The 22,270-nt window shown below is 36.3% G+C and overlaps 1 protein-coding gene and 2 long non-coding RNA genes across 3 annotated transcripts; all 3 read right to left on the bottom strand.

The window, feature by feature from the left end:
* Positions 1–1,986: 1,986 nt before the first annotated feature.
* On the bottom strand, positions 1,987–3,865 carry LOC118433030. Its single transcript, XR_004833144.1, has 2 exons — positions 2,607–3,865; positions 1,987–2,525 (listed from the first exon to the last, which is right to left on the bottom strand). It is a non-coding gene; the product is annotated as an uncharacterized LOC118433030 (long non-coding RNA).
* A 5,904-nt stretch (positions 3,866–9,769) lies between these two features.
* Positions 9,770–11,033, bottom strand: LOC110861281. Its single transcript, XM_022110385.2, has 2 exons — positions 10,439–11,033; positions 9,770–10,240 (listed from the first exon to the last, which is right to left on the bottom strand). Exons 1-2 carry the CDS (start codon positions 10,871–10,873, stop codon positions 9,920–9,922), a joined length of 756 nt encoding a protein of 251 aa, XP_021966077.1. The 5' UTR covers positions 10,874–11,033; the 3' UTR covers positions 9,770–9,919.
* A 1,705-nt stretch (positions 11,034–12,738) lies between these two features.
* Positions 12,739–13,584, bottom strand: LOC110861295. Its single transcript, XR_002549043.2, has 3 exons — positions 13,487–13,584; positions 13,301–13,408; positions 12,739–12,929 (listed from the first exon to the last, which is right to left on the bottom strand). It is a non-coding gene; the product is annotated as an uncharacterized LOC110861295 (long non-coding RNA).
* Between the last annotated feature and the right edge of the window lie 8,686 nt (positions 13,585–22,270).

The raw sequence follows: 22,270 nt of genomic DNA, 5'->3' as shown, positions 1-22,270 counted from the left end.
TAATATCGGGATCCTGAGGTTGTGGTCGTGGTGGCACGTCGCCTTCTTCGAAGGATGTGTACACCCCGCCCTCATTTCCTTGACAGAACCCATGGCAATGGAGCAGAAGGAATGGCTTGGGAAAGGCCAAATCGGTCCAATCAAGGCAAAATCAGAACGTTCGGCGGGCAAAGTATTGGCCACTATTTTTTGGGATTCGAAGGGATAACGGACTATCTACCAAAACACGAAGCACAATTAATATTCATCATTACTTGGAAAAACTGCGTTCCTCCGTCAGGAACAAAAGACGAGGGGCTTTGCAGAATGGTTATTTTATTCTTCACGACAACGCTTCATCGCATTCGGCTAAGATTGTTAAAGCAGCCCTCGACAGATCATGGCTCTGGGAAGTCGACCACCCCCCGTATTCTCCAGACCTAGCACCCTGTGACTTTTACCTATTTCCAATTTTGAAAAAAAATCTCAAGGGAGAAAAATTTAACCATGACAATGAGGTTATCACGATGGTGCAAAACTTGTTAGACGGATTTTCTGAAGAATTTTTTTGTGGGCGAATGAGACAACTGAGGTACTGAGTTGAGCGATGTATTGAATTGGGTGGAGATTATGTTGAAAAGCCACAATTTTAAGTTGAATAATGTCTCGTTTTAAAGATAAAATTCAAAGGACACTAATTAAATATATTCCCTCGTACTATGGAAGCAATGATCTGTTGTGAAATTGTGGTCACTAAAATCTGTATTAAGTACATTAAAATTTTCCATTTGGGCAGTTCTTTCCTCGAACAGTCTAGTCATTCAAGAGAAACTTATGGAACTTGAAAACATTTTTTAAGTGGTTAATGTATGATTTGCTTGTAAATAAACCACAACAATGGACACAATTATGTGAATTAGTTCCCAGTAATTTATGATTGTCTTTTAAGTGGTCAGAATATAATTTTAATCATTTATATCCTTGCCCACAAATGAAACAAATATGTATATACCGAACCAGACCGCAACTTGGTTATTCCATTCCAAATTTGAATCCGGTCACCAAGGATTGGGACGATGTGGAGTACTTTACAAATACTTTTGAAGGTTTTCCAAAGAATCGTCGGTTAAATTATTATCTGTAGAGAATAAATGTGCAAAGATAAAGATTTGAATCTGCAAAACCTATAGAAAGAAATAAAAATTCTCACCTTTAAACAATGTGCAGTACTTCCTGAGATTAAGCTGGATCAATAATCTCTGAATTTCAGTATGACACATTTTTAAAATACTTTAAAATATCTGTAATATATGTATGTTCTTTTAAATAATTGCAACTGATAATTTCTTACTAAACGAGGGAGATTGTGAATAAAGACTTCGAAGCAACCAAACGGTAAATCATAAAAGGCGGGTGCAGAGCGGTATGCATACTTTCATAGAAGTTTGTCCAACTTTAATTGGAGGAGTGATGAACTACTTTATGGGTTATTTCCATGTTTGATGCTATTATAATAGCATATAATAATTCTATAGAGTTATGAACATCCCTTACTCTTAAAAGAGCAAGTGGATTTACTTTTTGAAGTATCTTCGCATACTTAGTCCAGGGTTTTGACCATTTTTACTTTTCAAGAAGTATTCGACAGTTTTGAGAGTATATATAAACGCCCTGAGCTTATTTTGAAGTTACGATAAATAAACTTAGTATTATTAGTTAAGTAAAATTGTATACAGAAAGCAGTGTCTTACATCTCCCTCAGCCTCGTAAGAATTCAAAAATCTGAGATTATACCGTTCACGATGTCCTTAAAAAACACCTACATTTTGTGTATAGATTGCGCAAGGTTACAGTTTGTGGTTAAAATTTTTAATGTAATGTATTGTGCAGACCTCTGCCAACATGTTGAGAAACTGGGGAGAAACTATTCAGGGTAATAATTAGAACATGAGGCTTTTAATGGAAACGTGATGCGGAAATAAGAAAAACAATTAGTACAAAATTAAATCTTGTTAAATCCATTGTCAAATTTATTTATTTATACATTGTCAATTTTTCCTTACAGACAGCTATATCTAGGTGTTCAGCAGAATATTGAATTTTGTAAAAACACATTAATCAATTAATAATTTGTTAATTTGTAATTGAGTTTTCTCGACTGATTGCTAAATTGAAACAAAATTGTGATTGTGATTGTAATTTGTTGACCAAACGATTTGGATATTTCTGAGAATTATATCCTTTGATATTCTCTTGTTTAAGTAGGAATTACAAAAATATTAGCGACGAACTATTACATGCAAGTTATTCCAATGGAAGTGATGAGATCAACAATAGCATCCTGCCGGAGCTGGTCTACAGTCCAACGTGGGCATCATGAAACCCAATCCGGCACAGGTTCGGAGTCTTTGACAATGCCAAGCACACTGTGCGGACGCCTCGTTTATTGAAATCATTAATATGATTCCAACGATGATAAGAAATGAGATAAAATTCAGTTTTGCAAACATACTGAAAATTTTTAATTTTTGTAGCGTTCTGGAAATCTGCGAGGGAATAATTTCAAATTATTTTATTTTTTATTTTTTACATTCAATGGAAAATGAAAAATGAAAAATTTTATTTACCTGAAGGCAGCTCGGTATGAGGTACACGTTAGGGTGTCTTATTCCAGGTTTTATTTTACTTGATTTGATCAAAAAACATGTTTATATACTAATATGTAAATTACCACAGAGTAACGAATAATCAGATTCTTTGTTAGGGAAATAACAAGTTAGGTGCCGTTACGGCTGGGACGAACTGGATATTGTTTTCTGATACGAAGAAACAGACAAAATAACATATTTTTGCAAGGAATTGCGACACGAGCTGGTATTATCAAATTTATTCGTTATATGTGTGTAGTTGGATGCATTAATTCAGTACAATCCAGCACAGACAGGAATCCTATCACAGGATCAATAACAGATCACAAAACTACTTCTGAATTGAACTAGTTATTTGATGAATTTATGATTTATGGAGGTACAAATGCTGTAAAATGACGCAAAGCAGGCCTGTCCGGAAGTAATGTTAATGCAACGTCGGCTGTTGGTCAACATATCAACTTACGTAAATAAAATATGTAGGTATTTGTGCTTTATGTTTAAGTAAGGTTGAAAATATTGACCAAAGTATTTATGTACATACATATCTCAAATAACATTACTCCAACTTGAATAATTAAAGTTTTGTCGACTCGCATCATTAGTAAGGACGAGACATGAACGTAAATGGGAATTAAATTGTTGAGGCATCTGTGCAAAAAACCATTAAAATCTGGATGGTACTGACAAGTTAACTTTATATAATTCAATGCGTCACAGATTAGAAAAGTTATTGTTATGCAGAAAAACCAGTAATGACTGGGTGTTTCTTCATACTTTTATTGTCGAGTGTGTCAAACGTTATCAGTTTGCAAAACCAATAACTGTTGTAAATACAGTGATGAAAAAGGTGTAGTTATGGCCAGTTGAAGTAGACGATGGACACTGTACACGATGGACCATGGACAGGGTTTTTTTACCGTCTCCCAATAATAATAGAGGTCATTTGACAGTTTTTTATCATGAAATAGTACACTCCAAAAATTGTGGCAACGGGTTACCGTTTGTACTATATATATGACTATTCCGGGTTGGTAATAAAATTGCTACCTAGAGGTTATAAACTGTTACCGGACTTGACATGAATGGGACCAAATTTCAATAAATGAAATGGAAATGGAACAATTTCAATAAATTTAGCAAACTGACTGAATTATGTGTCCAAATGATGCGTTGTATGTATTTAGATATGTTGTTCATCTGGTAGCCTGGAATATTTGACGCAATTTGCATAATAATAGGTATGTCATTTGGAAGTTTTAATTTTGTAATTTGCTACAAAGATAAGTAAATAGGGGTCAATCTGTATTCATATGAATACAGATTTATTAGATTTATACATAAAGATTTATACTTATGTACCTATAGGTACCTAAGTATACTTCAGTGCAAGTGTACTTATTTTTTCCCAATATCTTGACACCTTGGACGCACATACTTGTACATAACATGAGTCGATACCTGTAAGGTTTTCATAAAGTACCTACATACACGAGGCAAATAAACATTTCGATTAATTCATCACTGATATCGGGGTTACGTTATATAAATCCCTTAACCTGTAATTGACGTTATAGGTTTTGTAAAAGTTACCAGTACTGAACTCGAATGGAGCTTTAAACTATATGTGTGTTTAGAATTGATTGGGAACATGAAATTTAAATATGAATTCAGTATTTTTGCAACAAAGAAATCTTTGATTAGTATCAAACTGTTGTCTAATTGGATTATTGAACGTATCACATAACGGGTGTCTAGTATTAGCTCGATTAAGTCGTAGCAAAAACATGTCGAAATTTTATGTTCACGGGAATAATTGGTATTAAAGGTATAGATTCAGATTCATGAAATCGTTGTTATTTCAATGCACGATTCCCCGTGACCGTGTGGACGAGGTCAAATGGAAAGAAGAAGGGTTTAAGGCGCGAAGCGCCCCGGGATATCAATCGCCCGATTGATGGGGGAGGAGGTTTAAAGGCGCGAAGCGCCGAGAGGAAGGCTAGTGTAAGTTTAACTGGCAGAACTTTATTTCCCCTTTATCTCATTCAACGAGAAACCCAAAAATCTCTGCTGATAGTAAGAACATCGAAAAAATTGATAAATCAAACTTTTGTCACTAAAAGTGGGTGGTACATCTGAGTATGTCATGCCAGTATCTTAACCTAATCTTATCTTAACCTGCCCTCCGCCCTCCGACAAACCTCGTGCCCTCCTTAAATATAAATATCTCAGAAACGGACAGTACTTCCTGTGCAATAGCTCGTTTTCAGATTATACATTTGTACATCCCAATAAATGAGCATTAGCATTTCTCGACTTTTTTCAATTAGGGTTTAGGATCTTACACTTTAAAGCTAAGGTTAGTGAATTATTTTTGTACGACTTCCGCATAGTCAGCTTTTTGATGTATTTCTTTGTAATTTAATCAAACTCTGCAAACACATTGCTTTACTACAATGAATAAATTACAGTTATAAATGACTCTGGATACTTACTTTATCAAAATCGGTTCATAAATGGCAAAGTTATTGCCTAATCTAACTTTTTAAAACCCTACTGAATGCTTACTTCATGCAAATTCGTTTCCTCTTAAATATATTTGTCGAAGATTCATGTCGTGAAGTTACATCCTCATTGCAACTATTAGAATTTGAAGTAACAGAAGGCGTTACTAAATTTTACTTTTTTTAATCAAACTTAAAATTTAATTCATTATTCTTAAATTTTATTTATTCATTAATTATGGCTTTTATTTATTATAGTGTTCATACTTTGTAAACTAATTTGTATTAGCTGATCCCCGTTGACACTTGAATAAATGATTACTTGACTTGACTTGATTAACTTATGTATGTGTCAAGAAAATCGGTGTAATGCTATCATCATATAATTATTATGTATTACATAAACATTAAGAATGTTAAATTTATAATTCTAAAGTAATTTGGTTTACGTATTTGTTTTCGTTGAGCAAAAGTAAACATAATTTCATGTCTAAATGCATAATTTTATAGTGTTTTAAAGTTTTTTATAGCGGAATTTGAAAATTCCCTCCGGAACGAAACAGGTTTGGTAACGTATGTATTTCGATCCAATATTGAAGTATACATATACAAATCAACTAGGTACCAAACCTGATTATCCGAACGACTGACAAAGTTCTCCAAGAACTCCAAAGCTCTTTTATTATTACTAACCCTGCAAATACTATCAACAATGCCCACATAACAAAGATAGTTTGAATACTCCCGCCAATCTCCAACCTTTTAACCTTACTAGCTTTTATGCCCCTGCCCCAACTATGCCGTCTTCTTTCACGATACTTGGCAGCAGTTTTATAATCCATCAACCTAGTTACAATGCCACCTTCAATAGTCCTCTTCAAATGTGCTGGCATCAAACTAAATCCTTTAGGTTCGAAATGCCACCCAAAAGATGTTGCTTCCACGGTTTCTTTAGAAACCGTAAATTTACTTGCCAAGTAGAATCGTGATAAATGTTTCTGCTCGTTTAAGATGATGGATGTTTTCTCCAAAAGCGCCCTTCTCCCGCATTTTGTTATTTCGTCTTCCACAGATTTCTCAACTGTTAGACTTTCATTGGAATAATTCGTATTTAGCATCAACCCTGGAACTTCAACGTGTTGTGGATTATGCAAATTAACTATGGCAATGGCAATCTCGGACAAATTTCCGGGTTTCTTATCTGTGTAGTATTCCCAGTATTTTCTGCGGTTGTACTCGAGATGGACAAATTCCTGTAGAAACAGGAATGCTGTATAACTCTGAATATTGGTTACATTTCCGTTGTATCTTCGCAAGAACGAATAGATTTTAAAGTCTTTCCGGTTATTAAACCTTCTGAGGGAGTTGGTGTTATTCTTTGCCAAATCGTAACCCCCGCTCAGCCAGTCATAGTCCCAATATGCTTTGGCACGTGCCATCCAATCAACGGGACAATCGGTTTCTTCATTGCAGTAATTAACCGTAAGTCCGGTAAACTTGTCGACAACAGAAATCGGCAATGGGCTAAGTTCTGATATGGCTTCTCCGAGATAAAGGTTGGTGAGAACTATCCCTACCATTAAGAACCAGGCGGCACAGATTACCCTAAATGGGGTCCTGTTTTCAATCCAGCGTGGAGCATATCCTTCTTCAAAGCGGGTGGAGATTACGAAGAAAGTCGGTGAAAAGTTAGAAGAAGTAGTTAATTTGGTGTTCTCGTTGCGAATGAGTAGCGTGATGACAGCAGCTAGAATTGACGATGAAATGAGAAGTGTGATCCATACCTTGATGTGGAATGGCTTGAGGTACATCATGAAGCTTAAACCTTGTTCGACAAAACAGGACAAGAAAGTAACGCTGTCCTCTCTCCATGATACCCAATCCAAGCTCAAATAATTTGAGGCTTTTCGTAGATCCACATCGATTTTTAAATGCATGTCTAGACCTGAAATGCCAGTGTCGCAAGTGTCTCGAAATATGTCGAGATCCAAGGGACAAACTATTCCCGATGCGTTTTCCTTCTTGAGAAGCATGATAATCAAGTTCAATCCTAAGTCCTGATTCATTTTCTTATTTTTTGTGGGCTTATGTTGATCTTGTATTGGTCCAATGTATGTGGTAAAGTCCGTTGACGCACGGATATGCCAAATAGCCGGGTTTAGCTTCATGGAAATTTCACGAAACGTCTCAGCCTTCAAGACATGCTGCAGCTCCGTTTCAAAATATATAGTTTCACCAGTATTGCGTTTGTTTTTGGCACACACGTAGCAAATTAGGTGTGTCGAATCGTTCAAAATATCAGGATCGGTTATATTACGCAGTGAGTTTGATGAAATTTGCAGGAATGCTGCCCTTCGAAAATTTCGCAACTCAAAAGAACGCCAGTAAATATCAGAAATATCAGAAATATTGTAAGTAATCCTGATCCATAGTAAATGTACAGACGCTGATATGGTCACCCAGATATGTGGGTTCATTTTATCAATTACATGTGTGAGATAACCAATTCCAGAAATACTGCGTTGAAATATAAACGGATCGCTGCCCAATTTTGATGAAATTTGCAAAATATACAAACATTCATAATTCATAATTTGAAGTAAATTCAGACGCAGGCGCTGCTCGGAAAGAAAATTCAAGTCCATCGATTGATTTGAAATATCGATAAAATTTAAGAAAAGTCCGCGTTCTGGGGAGAATTGTAGGTTGGATGACTTTATCAAGCCATTATGTCCAACGTATATGTGACATTTGTTAATTGTTCCAAGCAACATATCCAACCGGAAATTTTGGATTGTTAAAAATGTTAAAATGCTACTTGAAATGGTGCCTGGCAACATGATGACTATTACTGATACGTTGATCGTACAAAGCGGGCAACGGCGAATATTTATGATATATTTATGAGGCTTATTCTGGCACCGAGAAAAACTAATTTCCTTTCCAACTCGATGTATGTAATTATCTGTATGACCAGAAAAATAGTAATATCTAGTAATAATCAATATTTAATGAAGGACAACCCGATTGTGTATGTAATATTTGTGCAGATAAATTGCCATAGAATTGATTAGTTTCTGTGTCTATTAGCGCTTTTAAACTTAAGAGTATATCAGAGACATCAAAAACAGGCTTGATATAAGATATACCACGTCCACACCTTCCTGCGACATCTAGTCCACCAACTCCCAATGATACTTGGCGGGTGTTAAAAATATTTAATTTCATTAGCATTGTAGAGTAGATATTTCGAATAAATTTGTTTTTTGAATCATCAAAATCGTAACAGGGAGTCAAAAATGCGAACGGTTGAAAGTCAAGAGTTCGCCCGTCAAGTTTTTCACTACTACGAAAATGTGACCGAGTGCAATTTGAAAAACACCTTTCGCCACTTCACCGAAGAAGGGAAGCATCGGGGAACAATTTTTAATATAGTGCAAAGATACAGAAGAGTGGAATCGCGGAGTACGGGACTGTCAGGGGTTTTGCGCCTATGAAATTATCGAAGAAACTGGTGGAGAATGTTCAAAGAGAGCTCCAACTCAGGCCGTCCATATCGGTCAAGAATGTAGGTTCAACCAACAGTTGAAATTGACCAAATCAGCCGTGAGCAAAATTAAAGTCCATAAACTTGTGTTGAAGACCAATGTCAAAATGAATGTTCCAAATCAAACACCGGACCAGGAAAAACGATCAAACACGGCAGCAAGGAAAATTTACCAAAATTTATTTGCAAAGTTGTGGTGATTTGTGGTGGAAAGTGCGTCGCACAAATTCCCGAAAAAGTCGCAGGATGCAATTTTTGTAGTACTTCGGATCCTTAGGTAGTTACTTTTGAGCACAAATTCACAAAACAAAAATAAATTTTAAAAAAATCAGGTGAAGTAGGCAATGGATGAAAATGGCAACTCTTCCAAACCCTTCATTTCCGAGGCCAGTATTAATGCTAAAGTAAGCCTGGAGAAGTGCGTATAAGACATTTTGATACCCTCTATAGTTGACCATTATGGAATTTAGATCGTTTTATTTTGACCTGATATGTCCTCTTTCCATTATACACAAATAATGACAACATACTGGAGGTGAAAGTGGAATATGTGAGTAAGAAGGATAACGCACCAAATGTGCCTCAAACAAGAGGGATCGAGATATTTTGGGCATTATGCAAGGAACTGTATTCTAGACGATCAAATAAAACAGTCCGCTTGACGGAATTTCCAACCGTTTGACAAATTTAAGTAACGCAGTAGCTGCGGAGTCATGAAAAGCGGTAATGGAGAAATATGGAAGGATGCTTCGAAATACTGGATACAAAGGAGTTCGGAGGGCTGTGTCGGAAACAATTAATTTTTAGGTACCCTCGACTACACACACGTATAAATGCTAAGACTTATCCTGCCAAACTTTGGAAATCTGTAATTAGCTTTTGAAAATGTCGCAGGAAGGTGTGCACGTGTCTTATAGATGCTGTCGTACCGATGTATTAGAAGTTGACAAAGTTATTATGCTCCCATTTTTTACGGTACCAAAATATCATATTAGATAAGCTTATGTCACTCAAACAGAATCAATATGTGTATTACATGCCAATATTTATGTTGACAAGAGTATTGTCAAGAAATAAATGGCAGAAATTAATTAGACTTTTTTATCTTATTTATTGTGTATTTCGTAATTATTATGTAATTCCACAAAATCCAAAAACTTGACTCCAAATATGAAATTAATAGTACATACCAGAAAATAATGGTAATTTTTGCTAATGTTTTGAATCCTACTAAACCTGTGCTAAAGCTTGAGAATCATTAACGAAACATATTTCTCCTTTCCATTCTCCTCCGCAAAAAATTTGGAACCATCAACATCCTCATCTACAGCGTCTTTAAAATATGACCGTGCCATTTCGCAATATCCCACCTTATCAGCAATCCTCTGCGATGTAGGGTTTGTAAAGTAACCCATTGCCAGATCCAGGTATTTCTTCCTCATTAATTGGACCGACCTTATCATCAATTCTTGCGCTAACCCGATATTTCGATGTTGACTGGATGTTGCCAATGCATAATTCCACACGACCTCTTCAACAGACTGCGTCCCAAACATAGCGAACTAAAAAATCATTAAAAATCATTAAGATACTTATATTAAAAAATAATCATTTTATTCGTATAATTATAAAAAAAAATATTTCTAAAATTTTTTATCACCATTTAAAAAATTATTGATTCTCAAAGTAGTAACTTGCATGAATATTTTTGATAAAAACAATTTGACGAAAATGCTGAAATTATGAAATTGCAAGATTACCTTCGTTTCGTCCATCGGTTTAAACAAAGCATTTTGAATTCGATAATAAATTAAGGCAGGTTTTGACGCCAATCTTTTATACCGAATTCCATTATCCACGTATTCACTCATATTTTTCCTTTCTTCTTCCTTCCTTATTTCTGCCATCTCTTCGTCAGCTTCTTTCTTAGTCCATCGATAATTTAGGAGAGCACCAGCAATTTCACGAGAATTAAATTCTATCGCAATCAGACAAATGTCCAAGTTCTTTTTTAATTTTTCGGTGGTTGACCAATCCGTCGTTTGGACACTTTTGAGCTTTCCAATTTTGCAGAGGTGTTGGCCGATTGGTTCGTCGAAGTAAAAATGGTGAGCTAGGAAGTCTTTAATTTTGTCGAGCTCGTCCACTCCAGGGGGACGAATGTAATAATTTTTGTAGGACGATTCGTAGCTCATTTTAGTTAATAAAATAATTTTGTGATGATTAGTTTGCTTGATAAAATGTTTCAATGGGGAATTTCTTAAAGTGGAATTAGCGAATTGTGGAATTTCTTCTGCCAGATGTATGGATAATAGAAGATATGAACTGTGTAATATATGCGGTGGAGTGGAGCGAACTTAATTACCAGTCTGACATAGTGATATAGAGATAGTGTTATCTATAACCGTGTTGTTGTTATCTTTGCGAATCCAGGGGAACCATATCGCGACGGATCTTGTCCATTCTCGAATAGAATTGAGTGTATTTGAGAGGACACGAACAAATGTATAGATCCGTCCTCGAGACCTACGAATGCATGTGTAAATTGGGATTTTGAAGCTGGCAATGGGGAAAAAATTATTTAATATGAATTGTGTGGATTCCCTTGAAACAAAAGTTACACATTTGTCACATAGATAAAATAAAGGGAACCTTCCCATATCGTAGCAAAAACCTGAAATTTGTTGTCTTTGGCACTTACCCCAATATATGTATCATGCATTAACTTTCTCTACTAATTTACATGCAAAATACGTAACGTATGACGTAACGTGACCGTAGCGATGTTAGCGATGTTAATTTATCACTTTGAAAAACTTTATCAATTTAAAAACAAAACACTTGATGCTTTCTCCTAACGAGAAACAATCAAGTGTACCCAGCATATCCCATTCTCATACATATATCCCCAGTGGCCGCGGAAGCGTGGGGACATGGGGACAATTTCCCCACGGTATTTCGATGTCCCCATAATCTGCCCATGTTATAAAAACCCCACCCTCTCCTATCCTGCAATGTTAATGTCCCCAGATGTCCCCACAGCTTCCGCGGCCACTGTATATCCCTAATTCTGTGGTGGCCAATGGAACCTCCAATTTATGTAAATAACAAATTATCAAATTATCAAACACCACAATACCTCAAAGTTTGTCCATCTTTACATCGCGAATAATCAGTCCTCCAGTTTTTAATAATATATACTACTTGAATGCTAAAATTGCTACCTGACTAATCTGATAATTTAAATGTATGTATGTACCAACTTGATTATAAGTTCCCGAAATGTAATTATTTAGCGATGATGGCTGCGGCCATATCGTACTTATAATAAAAACACGTGATTGGTTGATTAAACTTATGTAAATAAGTAACACATTTTCCAACGCGAATTCAAGAAATGGAAATAAATTTATTATTTGTCATACTAAGGAGGGGAACCCCTCCACATGCCACTCTCAGATCCAGATTCCCTTTTGCATATGTGGTAGCCCTAGGTGAGTGGTGGATAACACCCTAAAGTGGTTTTACTCCATGGTCCCATTTGCGCCCGCCACACCCCCTCGAATGTATTTCCAATGCTAAACTAGCTGATTTCAAACCTACGCCAAAAATCCAATTTTGATCGGATTTTGATAATTTTTTGGATTTTCTTGATCCCAGTGAGTTACTTTGTCATACTCGATATCAAACTCAGCTTTTTTAAAATTTTGAAATCTTCGAAAACACACCCCCAGTCAGGAAATTTTTAAGAACACAAAAGTTTGTAAACTTCGAGTATGGTATCAAATATAATAAAGCAACTCTCTGGGATCAAGAAAATCCAAAAATTATCAAAATCCGATCAAAATAGGATTTTTGGCGTAGGTTTGAAATCAACTAGTTTAGCATTGGAAACACATTCGAGGGGGTGTGGCGGGCGCAAATGGGGCCATGGAGTAAAACCACTTTAGGGTATTCCACCAGTCAACTAGGGCTACCACATATGCAAAGGGCATTCGGATCTGAGAGTGGCATGTGGAGGGGGTCCCCTCCTAAGAAGAAACGCAATTCCGTATCGTACAAATTTAAATACTTAAGGCACAATAGATGTACTATTTTCTTCCGATTTACGTAGGATGTTAGAAGCGCAGCAGTGATACCCGGCGTTACAGGTGCCCAAAATAGCCGATGAAGTTGGACAAGGCCCAGCAGTCTCGATGCAAACAGTGAGGGGCAATGGCAGACCTAATAGTCCGCATGGCTGACCATCATCTAAAATTAGATTGAGTTGTTAATTAGTTAAGTATTGTATATTTTTAATGGACAATTGATTACAATTATCGAATTGGATATAATAGGGAGGTTGAGCAAGAGGCAAATTTTGTGATTGTGACTGTAATTTTGATTGTAGTGATAGGAAGTCCTGTACTTCTACAATCAAATTTACAGTATAATCACAATATTTGACTCTTGCTCAACCTCCCTAATATTTTCTGATTTTTGTTGAAAAATTAACTATTGACGAGCTTCTAATAATAATAATTGTCATTGATAATTATAACTTTAATACGGTAATTTTAATTGTCAATATTAATCAACTAACTTATAAGGAATGAGTACGTGAGAAATTAATATGCACTAACCTCCACTCGAAAGTAGCGACTGACAGAAACTTGTAGGTAGGAGGACAGCCAAGAGGAAAATGGGGATTAAGAGACGCGCCATTTTTTAAATCCTGATTTGCGAATATGCTGAAAATTAATTTAATAACTGAAATATTTGAAACTCTTTATTATACTTTGAATTGTCTGGTACGTTGTCAAACTTACGGATCCTGAGTGAGTACAAAAATGTTGGTTTAGTTTGTTCCGAAAGTTTACCCTGGAGTGAACTGAGGAGTATGAACCTTAGAAAAAGTAGTCATATTAGAATAACTACGGACTAAAAGGGTCGACTTATGTATAAAATGCGTTAGCTTACAAAGTGCCGATATTTAAAAAAAATAGTGCTCACAAAGAGAAGGAATGTTGGCACCCTTTCTAAAAAAAGAAGGATTAAGTCATAAAATTTTCTACACCCGCAGCGTTAATGGAAATGTGTACTTTAAGTATTCTATCCCTTCTAAAAAAATGGGGATTCAACCACGTCTACTACATAATCCAGTGCGTTTAATAGAAATGTGGAAAAATGTAGTTCTTGGAATTTTATTTAGTATAATTTGAAAATATTTTGGGTTTGCGATGCAATTAATGAAATGTTTATTATGGAAATAAGCTACCTATGTATGTTGTAGCTAATCTGAAGGGTAGACAAAGTCGATAATAAGGCGCCGATGCAACCCACCTGGCGATTCCAAGTTACAGGCTGCCGCTGGCGGTGTAAATTTATCATCGAAAGGAGTTTTTAACAAACTTTGTGGCTATTTCGATAAACTGCTTTGAATACAATTTCTACGTAAATTTCTTACAATTAAGTCTATGTCGCTGATTTAGACTTTTTTGGGAAATCGTCTTTTATTTATGTTTATATCAGTTTAATATTTCTAATCTCAACAATTATGGCATAAAAGATGATTCTATGCAAAGCTATAAATTTAATTATTTTGTTTACAGTGGTAACAGAAATAATAACATGTGAAGGTTCTGATATGATAGAATACAAGTGTTACGAAATTAGCACAAGCGGCTGCAGTTTGTACTTTTTTTTTACTTTTTTTTAAACCACACTAAAAACCTTATTACGTAATGTATTTTTGTTCTTTAAAAAATAATTTGATTGTATAGTTATCGAACAGCGAATCGAATTGGATTTCATACAGCTTCACTGGACTCAATCTGTAAAATATATATATTTTTTTGTTAATTTGTTAGTAAGACATTTCCTTGGAAATTTGATTTTTACTTAATTTCTCATTACATACCTCTCTATCTGACCCTGTTGCCCAGATAGGGTGAGAGTAAATGACTAGGTTTAAATCATCCTGAAACAACATGTATGACCCCTTTCCCGTAGTCCCGCTGCTATAGCGTGGCCTTCCCCGGACATCATAAATCACAAAGTTTCCATCCCTCTGAAAAATTGCGTGGTCACCAACCCCAGCCGTGTTTGAGGCCCACTTAACTTTTCCAGAGTTATCGCAGATGACAGCATTTCCGTCAAGTTGGAATTCAAACCAGCCCTTAGAGACACGGCAGGTCGTCATCTTTGGAATTATTTCGTCGGCATTGTACTGACATGAGGATAATGCCCCTTGTACAATGGAAAAAATGAAGAGGGTGGAAATAATGAGGGGTTTCATTTTGTAAAACTTGAAAGAATTGAATTATTTGTCTTGTGTGGAATAATGGTGCAATCCTGATCACTTAAATACTTGATGATTTGCGCAATACGTTGTCAAGAATTTACTAATTATTATATGAATTCAGGTACTGATAAGGTATCATAATGACGCTTGTTATTCAGTGAACGCCGACACTTAAGATTTGTAAATAATTAAAATTCTTGTTGAATCCGATGGTCAGTAGTGTTGAGATAAATAACTAATTAAATTTTACAGTATCAATTATGCATACTTGTATGTACTAAATTATTTACACGTTTAGGATAACCTCACGTGTCACAGTTGTTTCTCAAATCTGAAATAAATCGTAGCATATATTCAAATCTTCTATTTAATACTTTATTGATTGCGAAATATAAATATCTTAATTTAAATGCAATTTGCAGCCTAGTTAATTGGAAACCTTTATTTACCATAATGGCAGAATTAAGTACATGGATTTGAATTTGCCAAACAGCATTACTCCAGTCGGATCACTAGGATCAATTTTTAGCCCTAGTCAGGGCTTATGTAGTCATCGTGTTCGTCCGTCCGTCCGCACGATAACTCTCTTTAAACTCAACCGATCGACTTGAAACTTGGCACACATGTAGTATCGACAAAGTTAGGAATCGAGTTCCAAGATGAGCCAAATCGGTACACTGGTTGGACGGTGGGGGCCATATGAGTGGTGGGGGTCTTATGCATCAAATTTTCAAAATGGTCGTAGAAAGCTGAAATTTGGTACATAGGTAACTAATGGCTTCCAATGAAAAGCTATGAAGTGAATTTGCGAAAATTTTTACCTGGAGGGACCCTATGGGGTCACCCAAACTGATTTTTCAAAATCGTCCAATTAAGCTGAAATTTGGTATGGAAGTCGATAACGGCTTACAATGGGAGTTTATGATGTAAAATTTTGAAAATTTTGAACCAGAGGCACCTTGTGGGGTGACCCATACTGATTTTGTAAAATCACTCAATTAAGCTGAATTCTGGCATAGATGTTGGTAATGACTTCTAATGAAAGAATACGAAGTGAAATTGGAAGAAAATTCAGGTAGAGGGGCTACCCATAGCGATTTTTAAAAGCGTCTAATCAAGCCTGACCTAACCTGACTCGGGCTATATGGAGTCTGCACTGCAGGTTTTTAACGTTTAATGGTGAAATGAGAAAATTCCGTTGAATCTTTTGTGAATGTACTCTGATAGTGGTGCACATATTAATGTGTGAATTATGGGTATCTTATGTAAAAAAAATAGGTCAAACTTACTTTCAGCAATATATGTATAATTTTAGCAATTTCAGGAAGATAACGATCCATTCATTATATTTATGTAGATAAGAGCTCGCGTAGGTTGTGATTATCTCTCGTCAGGTATGTAGCTACGAAGAAGCTACCTATACATACGTATCCAATCCAAGAACGAAATAGTCCGATTCATAGTAAATAATGTGTTAAATTATTAAAACTTGTTTTGGCAAGAATTGTATGAGTATTTGTACTCGCAGTAAGAACAATGCTAGTATTTTACATTAATTACTTTAATTATCTTGAAAAGGAAAACTACGTATAAAATTGCCCATGCCTGAAAATTAAACTTTACCCAATTGCATCCAACATGACTTTTAAACATATATGTAATTCAAATCAGTCTTCATACATATATTCAAATTAGTGCCTTCCTAGGTATATCTTCCTGTTATGGGAAAATCAACGCATTCTGACATTTATTGGCACGTAGGTGTGAATCAAAGCGTTGAAGCAGATTTACTTTAAATTTACCCGTAATTTCGATTAAATATCACCTTTACCCTGTGTAAATATTTTATCGGCGCGTGGCATTAATTAACTTAATAAGCGTATGTAACAGATTAATTAACTGATAACACGTGTGGATGATAATCAAGTGATTAATGAAGAAATCACGCATGTCGTCAGTCACAGAAGAGGCATTCATACTTACTAAGAGAGGAATCTCATCATCCATGGTGGGCAGTGGTACTCCCCATAAATCCGGATTCACCTGGATTCGAACCCTAAGATTCTGACGCAAATTAAGGACGTGATTCTGACCCCTCCTACACCCACAACTTTACACGATATCACTGAGACCTTAGCCTCCCTCGCGTTACATAATTTATGAACAGGCCCCTCGCAGAATAATGTGACAGAGCAAAAAAATGTTTTACCCAGTAGAAAATATCTCCTCTTTCGTATTTAGTGTGAATTTGGCTATCGATTTTAACTTGACGCTGCGATTGTATTTATGTGGAAGCAGAGCGAAAGATAGTAAAAACAATTTAATAAAGTTAGATAAGTTCTGATACATATAATCCACGCGTTAACCCACTTTAGATTCAGTGGGAGGCTAGCAGAACCCGCAAACCGTAGGATTCTCTCTCTAGTCATGTATTCCATCCAATTTTTACCATTTTTAATTCGCCACTTCAAATTTGCTCGGCGAGGACGATTCCTTCCCTTCGAATGGGATGAAGGCGAAGGAAAACTTTGTCTTTGTAAATCGCAGAGGAGAGTCCGCCTCTCCCAAATTCAATCGGTCGTGGCTCTGGCTTACTTTCTCGTCTTGTTGGGTCATTTTATCCTGGGCAAACTCACTTTTCTGAAGCGCCTACAAGCCATTCCATTCCTGATCTGTTACACAATCTTGCTATCTGGTGGATGGAATGTGGGGCTAAATATTGCTCCGATACAAACGATTAATTCAATCATAACGTTTGAAAATGAGTTTCTTGCAGGTTGGTTGAGCTAATCCGTAATCTCAATAAAAATAAATGTACTTTTCAACGAATTTTTAGTATTAGCTGTTTTAGGAGAAATTCCAAATTTTCTGAATAACAAAAAATTACTGCAGTTAAAATTTATGCTTTTATCATTCAATTTCACATAAAATACCAATCCAATACACTGTGACCCAAAAGTATCTGCGCATCACTCTCGCGCGCGGTTTTCATCCACTTTCTCCCTTACATCGTTTGTGTTTACTTTTATTCTTAAACATTTCTTGACCCAATGGCCTCAAATGTCATGCAATCTCGTGGACACCCGAGTGAGGATGCACACATTATCACAAGAAGGATATCCTGTCGAGAGCAGATACATTTGGGACACGGTGTATTCCAAGTTTTTTTTAGACAGGCTGGGAAAAGGAATGAGTTTTTATGTATATTTTGTTACATAGCAACGAGTCAAAAATTATATATGTATAATATTCCATTTTTGGTATATTTGGGACCCGTTTTTAAATAAGAAGGTCGAATTACTTAACAAATTTTTAATTTCAGACAAGTCAAGCATCACCAAGTCCATTGAAGTGAAAATCATCTCCTTGTTTCTGTACGTGTCATCGTTTACGGTTCTCGTCGTTCCTGCCGCCGTGTTCCTTCTTCTCACCTATGACCCATGCATGCCCCCATTCCTCCTCTCTATGTCGGACAACTGCAAGCACATCTCTGGGCTGGAAATATTCGTCATCTTGTTCGAAGCATGGATGGCTCTGCATATGTTCTGCTCCGGTACGACGTGGATCTTTTACATCCTCTCTGTCGGAATTGTCACCATTCTCAACTACTTTCAACTTTTGGAAAGGTTATACATAGATAAATACACACTAAAAAATTTGGAGGCAAGCAAATCCTCAAGCACAAAAGTACATGATTAAGTACTTGTTGAGAATGGATTAAGACGACTTAACGGCAACGTCATCTATGAAACACACGTGGCATCGTAAATTGAACATTACATTTATGATATGACCAAAATATGCGATTTTTTTACACAGACGTAGCTTAGTTTAAACAGTAAGCACACATCAGCTTGGTTCACAAGTATTGGATATATATTTGCCCCTTGGTGAAAAAATGTGACTTAAATCAATCCTCATAATCTTGAAATATTGCACTATAGCCATTTCGAATGTGTCGATTTACATCCTAATTATTTAAAGTGTACCAGAAACAATTAAGGTTTTTCACCGTATTTGCATATATTCCATTATACTCATTTTCTGCGCTACATACTTTCTCCGTTCCAATATTGAATATCTAAATTCTGTCGGTCACACAAAATTCCAAATATGCAAATGAGTTGACAACCAGTCGCAAATAATTCCACCCCTATTTTATGTATTACTTTTCTATTGCAGGCGAATTGGAAAATCTCAAACCATTTCCGAACATCTAGCCTGCGTGAAACTGTACCGGTGTATTCAAATTTTGGAAAAATTTTTGAATGGATTCCTCACGGTGCGCATAGTGCCAACGATGATATGTTGCACCCCCATGTTGCAAATTATCTGTCAGTACGTATGCGTCAAACTTCATGGGAACATTCCAATGCCAGGATTTCTCATATTTCCCCTCATTCTGCTCGACACTGGGATATTTAACGTTTTCGTCTTCACTTTGGCCTCCTGGGTGAATTTCAGATCGACCAAAACGCTTCAACTGCAGGTCCGAAATACAACAGGATTTGGTGGGAAAATGTCCCTTTTAGCGAGAGAGATAAAGGCCTGTGGCGTACTAAAGATCAAATTTGGCTCAAACTTTATCGATAATGGGACCCCACTAGTAATTCAGGACTTTTGCCTGAATCAGACCTTAAATCTGCTGCTGATTAGTTCAGGTAGGGTGGCAAGGAGAACAGAGTAGAGAAAACTCTACCTTCAACCCCAGGGGTTTGCCACTGACGATACCCTGGGTTATTGGGGTAGTCGGGGTTTATTGGGACAACATGAGACTAGTTATTTCTGCAAACATAGTTTTTAGTATTCGTGCCAAAACGCAAAAAGTTATAGCCATTTTAATATCGGATGTTTTGGCTGAAAACATATTTGAAATGCCCGCCAAGCGCTTAAATTCGCGCATTCTGGCAAATGACGAAACACGTGTTCAATAGTATTAGGGGGACTATAAAATAAAGTTGGTCCGCTTCAATTTGGAGCGTATCACTTCACGGCTTCGCATTGTTAGTTCGGTTTTCAATGAAACTTTGTGGGAATATGTGGTAATAAATTACTTACAAAATTGTAAAATTTCATGGCACAGAACAAACGAATTAATGCGAGCTTTTTAAAATATTATCTCTTACTTTTGAGACAAAGTGTAAAATAAATTTACAATAAACAAGGTTCTTCTTGACGAAACATAGTTCAACGTTAATAGTACATTTTTTGTCCGTGCTATCAGTTGCCTTTAGTGGCAGCATGATGTTAACTTTCTGCTGCAGAAGTACAGCTTTTCATGTCTGAAAGCTGCAGATATTCAGTTGCCTTTTGCAACCAAAGAAGCAGACCTTCAGCTGATGTCTAGACTGACAGTTTTATATATTTATATACCTGGCAGTAAACTTGTTTAGGGCCGCAGTCCAAGTCTTACAGGACTTCTGCTCTTGAAGGAATTTGGCCCATTTTCCTTCACAGGATTTGTCATCGCTAGGAGCTCGGATAGCTTTATGACTAGAGGAATCAAATAGGCAGGAGTAACCTTGCATAATTTGGTAGTTGTGAAGGTCAATTTCAAATCCAGACATGTATGGTGAATTTTTCTCCTGCTCTTTCATACACAGGCAGACCATGTTGTGTCGTCCACATCCATTAGTTATCATCGTTTCAAATGAATCGACGTCTTCCACGACGCCACCGACGTCTATCACAATATTTGAAAATGGGATGGGGACCTTGTCTGCAGACCAAGAACGCCAACATGTTGTCATCACAATTCATATTAAATACTAGGCAGGTTAAGTGGATACGCCCGATTAGTAATTACGCTTCGAACACTGGCATGATATTTAATTTGTATGATATTTAACTGGAATCGCGTGTTCAGGTGAGGACTAAAATTACATAGTCACCTGAACACGCGATTCCCCAAAACTCTGGCATACACGAGGATTTCATATAAACATTAAACTCATGTAAGAATATTGTATGTATTTATGAGCCCTTTACTGAATATCTAATTACTGTTGGTCCCATTTGGATTCCATACGGCCAATCTTATTTTGAAGCCATATATAATTCACAATCTTATTTGGAACAGGACATTCGACATAAAAATTCCGATACAGTCCGATAGAAATTTGATACAAAAAGCCCTAAGGAAAATTATGATCCAGAAAAATCGTGAATTCAAAGGTATCCAAGTGGCTCCTGAATTTAATATTGTGCAAATTAGTGAATACAATATGGAAGCTGCTGCTTTGTCAAATGCGAGTCAATTCTTATGGATATCTTGTACAATTGGGTATTATATCGGAATTGTACCATTTCGATTCGCTCGAGTTGATGTAGGAAGAGCAAACCTGCCATCAGCAGATGGAACACACTTCGAAATTACGATTTGTAGAAACAAATTTCAAAAGGTAAATTTATGGTATTCTGATAAATACAAGTTGCATAATTTTGATAATAATAATAATAATAATTTATTACAATGAGATATAATAAGCATTTGTCAGGTTATTTGTGCCATCCTGACTCTATCCAGCTTCATGTTCTTCCTTGCCGCATCTAGGAGATTTGATTTTTCGACTTTGACCAGAGATGCAGACCCAGTTCTTTACTTTCGTGCATTGATACATTGGGGATATCTGCTTTGTATAGCAATATATACCTTTGAGTTTTGGTTCCATGCAGAGAATTTCAGAAATGTGGTATTATACATCCAGCAAAGTCAGGAGTTGTACATCTTCAAATATAAAACTAAGGTTTTTACCATTCATTTTTAAGGTATTAAATTGCTACACCGTGTCCCAAATGTATCTGCTCTCGACAGGATATCCTTCTTATGATAATGTTTGCATCCTCACTCGTGTGTTCACGAGATTGCCTGACATTTGAGGCTATTGCGTCAAGAAATGTTTAAGAATAAAAATAAACACAAAAGATGTAAGGGAAAAAGTGGATGAAAACCACGCGCGCGAGTGATGCGCAGATACTTTTGGGACACAGTGTACTTGTATATGACGTAAAAATTGTACCTTCCCCATTCTGGATAAGCGTGTAATGCAGAAAAAAGTTTTTATTGGAAAGTTATGTATGTGTCCATACAAATTGTTGAATTTTAGCCCTACATATCTTGCCTATAAGTCTAGAGGGTCCTTTCCGTCCATGTTTTCTGTACCCACTCATTTGCATATAATTATGCTGGCAAGCCCCTTGTCAATGACTAGAATTTTGAGCCCCGTACATAAGGCATGGCCAGAATACTGCGTTGAATAGGATGAAACTCAAAGGAAATCCAATCCTTGACATCTTGTCCATCCTTTGG

The sequence above is a fragment of the Folsomia candida genome, unplaced genomic scaffold, assembly GCF_002217175.1.
Source record: "Folsomia candida strain VU population unplaced genomic scaffold, ASM221717v1 Fcan01_Sc039, whole genome shotgun sequence".
Lineage (NCBI taxonomy): Eukaryota > Metazoa > Arthropoda > Collembola > Entomobryomorpha > Isotomidae > Folsomia > Folsomia candida.
The sequence above is the reverse complement of the archived record's forward strand: the minus strand, read 5'-3'. Positions and strand labels throughout refer to the sequence as shown.